We start from the raw sequence: 14,281 nt of genomic DNA, 5'->3' as shown, positions 1-14,281 counted from the left end.
TACTGGGAAAGAAGCTGTGATTAGTGTGGACCAAAGACTGAACTCACAGCAGAACCTGAGAGAGAAGAAGACAGCACCTGGTCACTCAGCCATTTCATAACTGTGGGAGTAGTATATTTTCATAAAGTCCATCTCGCAAAAAGTTAAAATTATTCTGAAAATCCTAATGGTTTTCACCCACCATTTATCTATGTGGCAAACAAATTCTCCAACATGTGTTATGAAAGAATTCAAAGTATTCCAGACAGGCTAGATGTCATGTCTCAAATGTTAGACACTCCGGACTGTCCAGCCTTTATTTTCTCCCTACTCCCACCCCCCATTAGCCTACTTAATTTTCGAAAAAGTTTAATAATTTCTTTTCTTTCTTAGCAAAAGACCTCAGATGAAGGAACAGAACAGTTTGATCAATATCATTGCTTAATGGGGTATGCAAAATATGTGTTTGTACAAAAATGGCTGCAAAAACACATAAGGTTTTTTAATAGCATTTACTGTAACTTTGTACAAATATAAGAGATTTTTAAAAATGGAGATTCAGGGTTTTGTGCCCACATTTCATCAAACTTGACACCGTTGTGATTTTTTCCAAACTGTTTTTATCTTGGTAAGAACTTTTTACTTTCTGCTTTTCCCCTAAGAATGCAGGACCAGTAGCTGGGAATTTTGAAAAAAAATGTTCCCCTTTGGTAAAAATGAGTCCCAAAGTCAGATTTTCCAAGAAAAGTGTGTGTTGAGGGACGATTTTACACATGTAAAATTATGTTTCTTTCCCAGAAGACAGGAATTTCTTCCCTTTGTCCATTATTCTCATGATACTGTGGAGTTACAGAGTTTATCTTTTGCATTGGTAACCTAATGAAAATGTTTCTAAAAACTTTATAGGCCATAGTGCAAACACCTGCAGCTTGGAGATTACAGATATTAACAAAGAATGTCATTTTCGTCCAAGTTTTTTCAAACATGGAAAGGACCTTTTTCACTCAGAGAAGTCAGTAGAGGGATAAGCAGGACTGGCTAAATAAATGTTAGGAAATATAGCAAAAAGTAAAGCAACTGATCTTCTATTTGTCAATTTGTGAATGATAACCATGCTCTTCTTTCATGCACCTTTCCTTTGAGGAGCAAAATCTAAGCAGTAATATGGAATAATCATAAAAATACTTGTCCATCTACAGTTTCATTCTGACTCTTCCCACAACTCTTCTTTTGTTGGTTTGGTTTTTTTTTTTCCTGACTTTCACTGTGGACATCTCAGCAGCTTTGGCAAAAATTTGCATAGAAAAACATGGTCACTGATTGACAGAAAAACAGCATCTCTGGAAAATCTAGCTGCGTTTTGTCATTAGGTTGGGATTGAAGCCGCTCTGCCCACCTCATGACCTAGCTCTTTTTTTGTTTGAAGTCACAGTTTACCCAGGGAACATAAGAGAGATTGTTCAAGATTTTATTATCACAAAGCTTTTGAAATTTTTACCGAAATATTCTAGAAACCACACCTGAGCAAAATTAGCACAACTACAAATACTGAATATGATCAATTAAGTATGTAAAAAACCTGAATTTTTGAAGAACTGTTCATGTCCTAACTATGAAATTGCTTCCCACAGTTCAGCGACGAAAAAAACAGAATGACCTTACTATTTTTAGATACCTCACTTGTTTCTTCACACTCCTGCTCATTGTCTTTATGTATCTAGCAAATTATTAAGAACCATATTGTTGTGTATTTGCCTGCTGTGTATACAGTAAGCAGTGCTGTAGATTAATATTTTTATAGTACCCAAAAAACCCTTTCTGGCCTAGCCAGGCTGCATGACAATTTCAGAGCAGATTGTGCATTGCTTTGTTGTTACTTGAAGCACAAAAAGGCTCTGAATGCTAATGCGTTTGAGTAGGATTTCATGGCAAAGTCACTTAGCACTGATGTGGAATGGTTTTCTTTTGATAACTAAAAGTTTTATTTATTTGCCATAGTACTCCATTTTTTCACTACTCAGACCTCTGTGTATATTCCATGGGAAATACTGGTCTGGTGTCTGCCACTGCATGTAAGATACCCATTTATACCAAACCATATTACTTTATGCTACAGATAGGAACATTTTTCTATATCACAAAGCATAAAGCTCAGCTGAAAGCCTCTCTTGCTAGCAAGACCTCTGCTTTCCTTTACCTGCATTAGAATCCAAGGAAAACACTTTGAGGGGGTGGTGTTCAAGCTTTCTGCTTCCTTAATAAATTCTAGGGAACAGGTCTCGTGTTTTGAGGAAAAGATCCAAGAAAATAATGGTTATATACAAAACTTTAAAAAAAAACCATGTTCATTCCTCAAGTTTACTCATTTTCTAGGTTTCAGTCATATGTGCAGCAAAATAGCAGCGGTTCATTGTGCTGGCTGTCTGCAAAGTTGTAAAGATACACAATACATTGAAAAGAAATTTCCCTTAGTCCATATCAAAAAAGTAGTTTTGCATACTTATTGTGCTATTGAGCTCCTTTTCCAGCTTGCTGTTTTAATAAAATTAAATGCTTTCCTTTCCTAGTTTCTCAGGCCTGCTAACCAAAACAGCAGCATTCTTTCAATAAATTCATGAACTTCTACCATTAGAAAAGGAAGTGAGAAGCACCCAGGAAAATTATATTTATGTCTTCAAATGAGAATGAACTTCCTCCATGTATTATTCACACTAGGAAAAATATAAATCTCACTTATATGTGAAACTCAGTGAAAGAATTAGGCTTTTTGATTAGTCTTCCTCTAACTAAGAGAAAGAGAGTCCAGAGTTCATGTAGAAATACTGCAATGGAACATAAAGTTTCTTAGTGCCATTCTTAGCAAGCAACTCCTTGGTTATTGTAAAATTTTCTCTCTGTTATTAGTCAGTAGAATTTTGGCAACACGTATTTTCTTGAGCCTAGTACTGTTAGTCTAATGTTGTAAAAACACCCTAAAAATTAAGAGTGCGAGTCTTCAGTGCCTTCTTGTAGCTGGAGGAATCACATAACTGGAAAACAGATGTCTAGGCTTGTTATCAATTGAAATGGCAGGTTGTGATACCCTTCAGACACATAACATTTCTTTAAAGTCCATCTCTTCATGTAAGTATTTAAACTAACCAGAAATGGGAAGGGGTTTGCTATAAATCAAACATTAAGTAGACTGCTGGCTGATCTTGACAAAAAAATATCAGTGAGTTCCCACCTTTTGTTTAACCACATGGTCCTTTGTCCACAGGGAAATGGCATATTTCATGTTTTCTACAGTGGGTTCAGGATTTTTCTTGGATGGGTGGGTGTTTTTGCTTTCAGTATCCTGTGAGTTTTCTGACATAAAATATAATTCATAGGAGGAAACTGCACTGAAATTATCAAGTCAGTGTTATTCTGACATTTTTCAATGAAAAAAACAGTTTTAAAAATGATCCAATGAGTTGCCAGAAGAGGAACAATAGCAGAAAATACTTGTGTCTTGGCATAGTTACCAGGGTAGAACTTTCTTCCAACCATGCAAGTGCAGGCTACAGATTTTAGGATTGCATGGGCTGGATTTGAAAATGATTCACTGCCTTCTTTCCTCTGCCCTCTTCCCTCTGATCGTAAAAGCATGTCCAAAACTGGCAGGAGGAGAGAAGGAAGAAAGGAACAGAGAAACAGCTGAGATATACAGTAATCAGCAGGCAATTATATCAAACTTGTTAAAGATATTTGCAGCTATTTTTGCTGGTGAGTAGTGTGCAGAGAGAAGCAATTAGTCACAGAAATTGCTTTACTCACAGGGCAAATACAAATAGCAACAAACATGCTGATTTCAAAACCTGGGGCATCAAAAAAGATTCTGAAAACTGAAAAACGGATTATATCATTAAAAGTCATGCATTTCTTACTAAAAAAAGAAAAAACAACTAGTCCTCCTTTTTGAGCAATAGTTACAAGATTCAGAGAGCATATATTGCAACTGTATGATTTATAATATAATTAAAACATAGCTGGAAGATTCCTCAGAAAGATGCATCATCTTATTTGTCATATCACTGTTCTTTATTTCCAAGAATATATTCAGTCATTCTAGTCCACTCTGTCTTTATTCCTAAAACAGGACATCATTTTTTGCTTTTTCAAAGGATGAGGCAATACTCATGAAATTTTCAATCCCTGTGTAGAAAGTTATGAATTTGGGCACCTCATGAGTACATAGGTTGCTGTACCTCAAAGAATCAGAACACTCTCTCATTTTTGTTGTCCTTAAAGACAAAAATTGTATTCATTCAAATTCTGTCTGACATTAGTGTCTGTAATAGTGCTACTATTTTCAGTGAACTTAAATGGAACAAGCTGTAAATACAAAGTCCATAGGCAACCAAAAATATGGGTAAGAGACCCAGCTGATAGTTTTAAGAATATAACTTTGCCATGCTGCAAATAGCAAGCCTGAAAAGTACTTAAAAACTCTTCAGTTAAAGGCGAGTAATCTGAGGACAGATAACCAAATGACCCTGTGCCATAACATTTGGCATGCCAACTGAAAATGCATAACTGATACTTGTTGGAGGTTTGGGAGTTGTTCGTTTTCCCTTGTTGTCTCTTGCTAGATGAAGTCCCTAACCACTATGAAAATAGAGCCACAATAACATCGCAGAAACAGTGACTTGAGAATAGCTGTAAAAAAGACAAAAACTATGTTGATCTCTCAAAGATCTGGGTGGGGAAGATTCTCCCCCAAGCAAATGAGGAAAGCCAGAAGTCATATAAGTACACGCATTTGCCTTTGGGATCACCCAGAGATATGTCGGCCTCTTGGGGCCCGCAGGAATCCTCCCTTCTCGTCTCAAGAAACACTGAATGCAGTTTCCCACGCTGGCCAAAAGGGGCTGTGCCAGGGGAGCGAGAAGGTGGAGCTATGAGTGAGCAACAGCAACCTGAGAATGCCTCCAGCTAACTAGACTTCAAGTGATACTCACCGACCCTGTGGATGGATTAATCAGGTGCTGGCTGCTGTTGCCCTGTGCTGCAAGTAGCTTTCAACATTCACCCAAAACTCTCTTGCCCATGCTAGGCGCATGGAGCTGAAGGAGACCACCTGTGATCACTCAGGAGTGCACAATTTGGCCTTCCAGGTAAGCGTGGTTTCCTTTGCTTTGTGGGGAAGAGGAAGGACTTAAAAACAATGAACAATGCTTACTTCAGTCCCTGAACAAAGAAAAAGCAATTTCTGCTCTCCTCCTGGAGATATTTTACAACACCCCACATGCTTTGCACTGATGTCCTGCCAAAGCGCAAGGCTAGTGTAGAAAAAGCTGGAGCACAATTGACACATTCAGGAGTAGGCTCCACTTATTGCCTTCGTCTGCTGCCTGGGATACTGGTATCTTTGAAGTCTCCTGACTCAGTAGTACTTCATAGGCAGATGGATCTCACAACTAGCTCATCCACCTCTCACATCTGCTGTATCGGTTGCTGCTCCTTCCTGAGGATAGGTAATTTACAGTTGTGTTGAAGAGGTCATCATTATGCAGCAGACATATATCTCATCAAAGCAATGTATATTAATAATATGAGAAAAATAATCATGTAGTCACAATGGGGCATATCTTCTTTCTTCCACGCATAAGATAAGTGCAATTGTCCTGTTCTGCTCCCAAGAAGAGCACAGAGAGGAGGTAAGGAGCCAACCCAGAAGGCTCTGCGTATTATGCGCATGAAGTAATATTAACAGCCATTTAAAAAATGCAGATTTCGAAAGTGGAATCACCAAAAAAACTGTTAACCAGTTAGTTGTTGTTTCTCAGTGCCCAGCACCCCTGCACTTTCGTAGGCATTAGAGCAGGGACAAACAGAAATTTGTGAACTCACAGCCAGGCCAATTCTCTGTACTTGTTACTGAAGGTAGAAGAGGTCTGGGAGAGACAGTGGCTCTTAAAGAGTGCTGTGTTAGCGAAGTATGCCTTGCTCTCCCCTGCAGCCCCTGAGCTCATCTAGCAGGAAGAGTAGCACCTAGTGGGTGTGAATACCAGCCGATGCTATTCAAATAACAGAGAAAGGTCTTTGCAGATGCTAAGCCTGTGGAATATTGTGTAACACCAATGACATTCAGCCACTCTATGTATTTATTCATTGGGCTACAGAGACAGACAAGCAATAGATTGATTTGATAATCTGCCGGTCAGGGAACATTTGTGAAATGTAAGGGAGTTAGGGTCAAGTCCCTACTGCAGTCAATAGTTAATAATTCACGCTAAGTGGGACAGCTTCAAGAGGAGACAGAGAGATAACTCTCCTAAAACATGATAGCCCAGTGGTTAGGGCATTCTCCTGGGTAATCAGAGCGCCCTCAACGCATCTGTGCTTCAGAGCAGACAGACAAGAATTTTGAACTTGGATCTCCTTCAGTTCAAGTGAATGAGATAAGAGAGGGCTTTCATCCTGGCTGCATTTTCACACAAAATGTGTGCCGTCAGCTTCCAAAGTCTGTGCCTACATACCCATGAAGGAGAGAAGTCCCTCCCTAGCTGCAGAAGCTCAGTGCCAAACGCTCTTGAATGACCTAACCTGAAAATCACCTCTTTCCTCAGCAGCCTCTGTGGAGCACAGTACAGTGACTTGGGATAATCCTCTGCCTTACGCAGCCAGCTCACCTGGGCAATATGCAGGGAACCCAGGTGCCTCCTTTCCCATTCATTGCAGAGGTTTGCAAGAGCCTGCAAATCCTCTGTTTTAAATAATTCAAATGCCAAATCACAGAGACAGTCTAACAATGAAAGCTGGGGCCTGAGTCAGGTTTTCTGGTAACCTTTTTTCCTGGAACACCGGAAGGTGTTCACGTTTACATTTACACTGTTTCTCTCTGACTTAACATGTAAGTCACTCCCTAGAGAAAATAAGACACAGAAGGAACAAGTAAACTCCTGCACATAGAAAAATAAATCACTTCACAGTAGAAGCCACTGAGAAGAAAACAATCTCATAATTTTTTTCCTGTTTTCTTGTATTTCAGCTTTTCTTGCACAAAGAGTGAACACTTTTCTTCCTCCAAAATAGTGTCTTCTATTATTAAGCAATGAGTATCTTCCCTAAACCACAAAATGTAAAAGTGTTCTCAAAAGTGATTAATTTAAGCCATTTTAAGTATCAGTGTGGGATTGCACTCCATAGGTACCTTCAGCTGTACCTGAGCCATTTAATGATTAACGCACAAAGAGACAGAAAAAATAAGACAGGGACAAAGTAAACCTGGGTTAGGCAGTTTATTTTAGAAAGTAAATAAGTTGAGAAAACAGCTCTCAACATAATACAAAGCAGCTCAAGGCTAACAAGTGATGGATGAAGAGTCATATCACAGCTTTATCATGCCAAGAGTGAGAAGCATTGTGCCTTCTGTTGTGGAGGGACTCTCAGGGTGAAGAGGTTGTAATATAGAGTAACCTGCCTTTCAGCTAGTCATACAAATGGCCAAAGGGGGATACCTCTTTGAGCTCTTCTCAATTTCACATTGGCTGTTGATATTTGCACACACACACATCCTTCTGTACTATGATAGGATTTTCACTGCATCACAGAAGCATAAAACTTTTTCAACCGTACTGTAGTAGGCCCTCAGAAATCAGTTAACCAATGTTAACTTTCAGAGAGGGCATGCATCCATGTAGTGTAAAGTTCTATTAACACCAGCAATTACGTTTTAAAAAATGCATGATCCTGCAAAATATCAGCTACTTCTTTTGTACACTACGCAGATTCCACCTGAACTGTTCATAGGCATAGCATCAAAAACTGCAGGTCCTGCATTATTGCCTTGTGGTAATGCCAGTACCTGGGAGACCCAGAAGCAACTTTTTACCTCATTAACAGCTCAAAATGGTCTCAAAAGAAAATAGACAACAAACCCCAAATGTACAGCTCTACTATACCTCTCATTCTCTTTCTCTCTTTGATACTAGGGACATCTCAGTTACTACAGCCGTTTGGGTGCATTACAATGAGTAATATCCTTGTATTGGTTTTAAGAAGTTACATAGCTTTACCTACACTGCCAGTCTTCCCAAGCACGCTCCTACCCTTCAGTGCAACGTAACTTTAATAGAATCCCAATGCAATTGTTAAGACCTACGTGCTAAAGTTACCTGCTTTGGATGCTATCTCGTAGCTAGAAACAACAGATGCTGCACTGTTTATACCGAGACATTCACATGTTTAATGTTGTTTTCCCCTTAAATACGTCATGCAGTTTAAGGAGCCTAAATCATTATCCTCATAGTCTCATCACTATTCAGAAGATTGTCCATGTTAAGTGTCTACATGCCAATGTAATACATTCTGTATCTATACGTACAATAATGTCATACCTAATGTATAGAAACACTACTGTGTCTCTTGCATTCAATGCGGTTCAGTTACCTTCTCTCTGATGGCACCGGCTGGAGGATCACTACAGTTGCCCACAGAATTTCCTGCTCAGAAACCCTACAACACTAACACTAACCCGAAAACTGAGATTGGATTTACCTAGCTTGTGTTTAGCTCTCATATAAGAGGCAAAGGTTTTACCTCATCAGTTCTGATGATTCACATCTCTGCTAATGATGACATTAAACAACAAGTCACACTTATTCCTCAAGGAATCATAAGAGCTGTCTCATAAAAAGGAATGGTAGGTGGGACCAGAAAACTCCCTAACTTCTAAAAGCAGCTCAGAGATAAACAATACAATGCAAAGGGAAGATAACAGCTAATAAATATTTATTGTTCACTGGCCTCCTATTGTCAGCGTTATGATGCATTAAGCAGTCAGTACCTGTTTCTGTAGCACAGCACACTGTGCTCTTAAGAAGCTGACTTGAGGAAGGATCCCCTTTAAAATTCTACCTTTTACTCATGCTACATAAGGACATTGGTAGTGCCATAACATATGCAGCCTTCGTACTCCATTTCATTTAAACAAGGTTATAACATATTCTAAAAAATGCCGTTTATTTCTGTGTTTATCACCATTCCCCACAGCTTCCTAGATACTCTTGTCTGGTTGGTTAATTAAGATTATAGGCATTATTAAGAATTTACATTTCATGGGCATCGTTGTTGTAATTTCCCTTGGAAATTATGAAGGCGTTGCACTGCATAACTCCATCAGATCCAGGCAGGAAATTATGCAGTCATTTTCCCCATTTTCAAAACTTGCTTTCCAAAGCCATGCTTGTTTAAAAAAAAAAAAAAAAAATTAACTGTGATGTACTACCCCATCTCTTACAAGAAATAGTGAAAGTCAGTTATCCCTTTAGGCTCTTTTCAGATAAGTAAATATTCCTTGCGAAAACCGTTTTTAGGATTATTGTCCTTGTCATCCTCATTGTGTTCCTGCTTGCCATCAACAGATATTTTGAATGCCATAATTGCAGGGCTTATGTGCACCTTGTTACCTTCTCAGGAATGTGCAGATCTTTTTTTCCTGTTTTGTTTTTTTCTGGATTTTGCTTTCTGCCTCATACATTTTACTTGCTCTAAGAGCAAGTGGATTTCCTATTTCTTTTTTTTATGGCCAGCTTGTGCCAGTCTATCATTTTAACTTTATCCTGCATTTCAGGATACTATCCAACTACCCTACTCAAGACTGACAACCTAAGCGTCTAAAGAAAACAGTAATGTATTCAGAGCTGGGTGAGCCTAATTTACAACCTATTTCAAAACACTTCATGAAGATTTAGCCAGCAGAATTTAAATCTGGCAGTACATGTTTCATGTCTGCTGCGCATTTACTCATTTGCTCTAGTTCAACACATGAATAATGAACATTCATCCCTCCTGCCCTGTACACTGAATTTTATCATTTGACAGGGATTTATGAATGCTACGATTATTGATCGAAAAAATTCTTCCTCATTATTTAAAACGCATTTTAACTCCTTCAGAATCATGACACTCTGGCTAGCAAAAGGTAGTATATGGGGGAAAACTTAGATGAATGGTATTCAGTTACACTGCATATTAAAAGATAGCAAAGTTTTTAACTGTAAATCAAATGGCTTCATTTCAGCTGACTGAATGCAATCTGAAAGCCAATGAAATCCAACACAGTAACTTAAAACATCTGCTTTTGAAGCATCTGCTTTCCACTGAATTAAGTATCCTGATTCTAATCTCCAAAGCTAATGTAATGACCCACCCTTAAACCATAAACAGTTTAAACAGCTGCCTGGATGCTCTGATAGCCCCTCTGTTTTCATCACTAACTGTCAGGGGCATGTGTGTGTGCGTGCTGTCTTTAAAAGCACAACCGATAGAAGTTACAATGCAGTTATACAAAAAGACTTGGCACGCGAACCGCTTTTCTAGAGGGAACTAAACAAGCATTGAAAGAGCACTTCAATTGCAAGTATGAGATAGCTCCATGCCCTTGCTGTTTAACCAAATATTTTACAAGCAGGAAACCACGATCAGTAGAAGTACAGCAGGCTGTGCAAGCAGAAGTGCAACTGCGTAACACTTTTCATGTTGTCAACATTCATAGTAGATGGATCAATTCTGTAATCCTTCAAGCGTGGCTTAAAGAGAAGAGACTTTTCCCATCCAAGCTTCTCTCCTTTGTTTTCAACTTCCTGCTTCCTCATGTCACTACAGATTGAGTAGCTTCGTAAGTGACTTGGCATATTGCTGGATCTGGCCTGTGCTCATAACAGCTGTGCTGGCTATAGCCCCCAAGGCTCGAACTCCCGTTTTCTATTGCAATGTTTGGTTCTGCAGGCATTTCCAGGGAGGTGGAAAAGGATACTGAGCAAATGACGCAGAAGCTTTTCTGCCCGTGCTGGGTGCTTAGGTAGCAATCTGCAACAGCAGGCGGTGAGCACAGACAGATTGACATTTTGGTGAGGAATTCCTTCAGCAAACTCAGAAAGACTCTAAGCAAACAGAAAAAAGGAATAGGCAGGTCTGTTTGTCACTTGAATATTGTTATTCTTATGAGAAATTAAAAAGAATTATTTTTCTTCAGGGGGTAGGGTTGAATAACATGCGTTTTCACCAAACAAAATTAAAAAAATTATATAAAGGGGAGAATGAAGAGATTGTACTTGAAGAATCAGCTGTGAAACATAAGAAAATTACTCAGCTTCATGGCAGTCATTCAAAGACTGTTTTAGTCAACAGAAGTAGTCTCTTACTGAAGTAAACTTGTTATCAATAGTAATTAACCAGTTTCTACTGAATTTGGAATATGCTAGAAATGTCGTATGATGAGCTGAAATGAGTGCTTTTTATGCTTGCAGAACATAACACAAATCTGTCATTCTGCAGTGCGGGCTATTTAGAGTTCCAGCAATCATGTGATGCTCTTACTAGTTTTCTGTTACATTACTCATACATTCATATATTTTAATTACTCTATAAATGAAACTCTTATGTAATTATTGCAGTTGAGCAGTGGGTTGGACAAAGTGACTTCTAGAGTTTTTTTCCAACACAGATTATTCTGTACTTCTGTTGCTTGTAGACAGCAACTCGCATGCTTACATGATCACTGACAAAAGTCTTAAGAAATCTCTGCTTTTTCTTGCTCGGCAACAAGTATAGAAACCTTCAGAGAGACTATCCCAGGGGGCGGGGGGATGTCAATTACAGAACTGTACCACTTTGACTTCACTATGCTGTGCTGTGTAGTATTTTTAATATACTACATCTCAACGCTACAGTTAAGCACTGCTTCTTGTGATAATTTTTTTTGGTTTTGCACAGCATGGAGTGTTAAGTAGAGGCTTTCATGGTCAGCTGCAGGGGCAACTGTGGCAAACTCCTAAGACAGCATGGTTAGAAGTCAAACGAGTAGCAGAGGCACTTTTTGAAAAAGAAATACCACCCCCTTAAGGAAACGCAAAGATACTCTTCTCTTAGAAGGAAGGGAACTGATATATTGGCATCTGGTGTATCAGGGCTACAGCAGGTGAATCAATAGCTTCTTGCGGCTCCCTACTCTTTCCCCAGACACACAAGGTTCCAGAAACACTTTTACAGAAACGCATTTTTTGTGAAGTTTAGAGGCAGAGTATGTCTAAGGAAAATATGTTACTGAAAAGCGTTCTGGTTGCTTCTAAGGTCATGTTTCTGCTAAAAGGCAAAATTTAATTTATGTCTAGTAGTACTGCTTATTCCTGCCTTTATCATAATTTACTATGATTCAGCTTATTTTGTATTGTCCATTTGGAAATGATCATTTTCTTAGAATGCTAAATGTAGATACTAATTTACTGATTTTATTATCATGTAAATAATGAGATAGATACTTCATGCAATAAAACACAGTGAAATGGCCATACCGTAACTGCTGCCATAAGAAACCACTGAAATGCAAAACATTTATATCAATTGTGGATATAAGTTATCTGACATTTTGTTTAAGCAGCTTTCTTAGGAAACCAAAATAAGAACCAGTCCTTCAAGAATCCTTAAAAAGAAATAATGTACCCTTCAAAACATTAAGAAACAAGAAAACTCAGCTTCAGAATAAAAAAAAGAAGTAGAAATAGCAGAGCTGGTGATGGCTGTCTTCAACTCTCAGTACACTCTGATAAAAGGTATACCACAGAGAATTAATGTAATAAAGCTAACTGCTCTCTTTAAAGATGCTCTTGAGTGTTTTATTCCAAGAGTAACAGAAGTACGTATTTTTAAAAAATATGCATTTACTGCGTACACATAAGGAGCATATATATACTAGAGCAAAGGTACTAACAACCCGGGGAAGGCCCAAATAGGCTGTTCTGCCTTTGGTGGGGAGAAAGTCTGGATCTTTGCAAACTCGTTGAACCAGTCCTGACGCAAAGGGCAGCACTGAGAGGACATGTGAGTTTGAGTCAAGAAAACAGCAGATTCACATTAGACGAGCATCATCCATGACCAACACAGCTTTGTGTAATAGCATAGCAACCTGAACACCCGAGCTCTGTACACTGAGTTTTGGGCTCCTCATACTAGTAAAATAAAACATGAAAGCACAGACATCAGAGTATTAATCAGTTCCTACCACACATGAGAAAGGCTTTCAGCTTTTGATTTGAACTGATAAAATTTCTGGTCTTGTCATGACCCAGAATGACAGCGAAGGTGTGGATGTTATAACTCCAAAAGGTCTCGGAGACAATTCACAGAGAATCAAGAATTCACAAAATAAGAAAACTGTACATACTAATCAGGTATGTTTTCTTCTTTTTTTTTTTCTTTCAAATAACCTAATGTAAATTCATAAACCTCAAATTCAATGCCAGTAATTGTCTGTGATAATATATCCAAGACAGATATCTTAACAAAACCTGAATTTGATTTAAATTCATAAACTGACAGGGAAGCGAGTTCTGTTCTCAGAAATACATTAAGAAAAAAACACAGAAAATTGACAGGACAAGTAGGATTCAGAAAAATGTTTTCTAATGTCATAATGGCTTCATACAAGATACAAAAGAGGCATCAGAAATGGTGATCAGAGGGAATACTATGGACAAGGAGTTGATTTGGAAGCATTTTCTCCTAAGAAGTTGGAAAAAGAGAAGCTGAAAACATTGCACCTAGTGATACAATCCTTCAGTCAGACAGGGCATACATATTATTAAATACCTACTCATCCAAAATAGGGGAAATTTCAGACAAACACAAACTGCAGGCAAGAGCTCTGACATACAACTGACCACAGAAAGAACAGGAGAGTACAATGCAGATGACTTCATAATAAACACATCCATTTTGACTTCTTTTGGCTGTACATTTGTTTAAGCCCACATAGTGAGTAGCTCACTCTGAAGACATGAGAGTCAGGTTGAAAAAAACCACAGATATTTCACTACTGTCATGTATTACTACTTTCACATCCACACTCCAGAAATAATCTGCTATCTAAAAGTTCCATTAAAAACTTCTAGTACTTTCCTGTGTTGTAATCATATCTACTTGTCAAGTTTGACAATGGTACTTGCAGCAGCATGTAAGACATAGAAGGTTCCTGATGCTGTGGATATTCTTTTCTATCTTCCAATGATTTTTGGATATGATCAGAGGCAGACAAGGCATGCTGCCAAAGAAATGCCTCTGCTCTCAACGTTGAAGTGATTCCAGATTTACAGTGGATCACTTCGACTGTTCTGATATGCCCTATTCCACTCCTGGGAACTAGACTGGGATCTGAGATCCTAGGAGAGGAAGGTGGTAGACAGTGCCTATACCTTCCTCTTCAAAAAAGCCATCAAAAAGGAAAATGTCAAAACAAAAAGAATAAAAGGACTTTCAGAACTGATTGAAACTGTTGAAA

General features: G+C 38.5%; 1 protein-coding gene across 1 annotated transcript in view; it reads left to right on the top strand.

Moving 5' to 3' along the window:
* Nucleotides 1-5,060: 5,060 nt before the first annotated feature.
* Nucleotides 5,061-14,281, top strand: part of SLC28A3 (solute carrier family 28 member 3) — a gene marked incomplete at both ends in the record, with an annotated part of 43,466 nt that continues 34,245 nt past the window's right edge. Inside the window, 2 exons of the mRNA XM_082335452.1 lie at nucleotides 5,061-5,117; nucleotides 13,074-13,175. Of these exons, the coding sequence (XP_082191578.1) occupies nucleotides 5,061-5,117; nucleotides 13,074-13,175 (159 nt within the window). The remainder of the gene's footprint in view (nucleotides 5,118-13,073; nucleotides 13,176-14,281) is intronic.

This window comes from Platalea leucorodia (genome assembly GCF_965183815.1).
Source record: "Platalea leucorodia genome assembly, chromosome: Z".
In the NCBI taxonomy this organism is placed as follows: Eukaryota; Metazoa; Chordata; class Aves; order Pelecaniformes; family Threskiornithidae; genus Platalea; species Platalea leucorodia.
The sequence above is the reverse complement of the archived record's forward strand: the minus strand, read 5'-3'. Positions and strand labels throughout refer to the sequence as shown.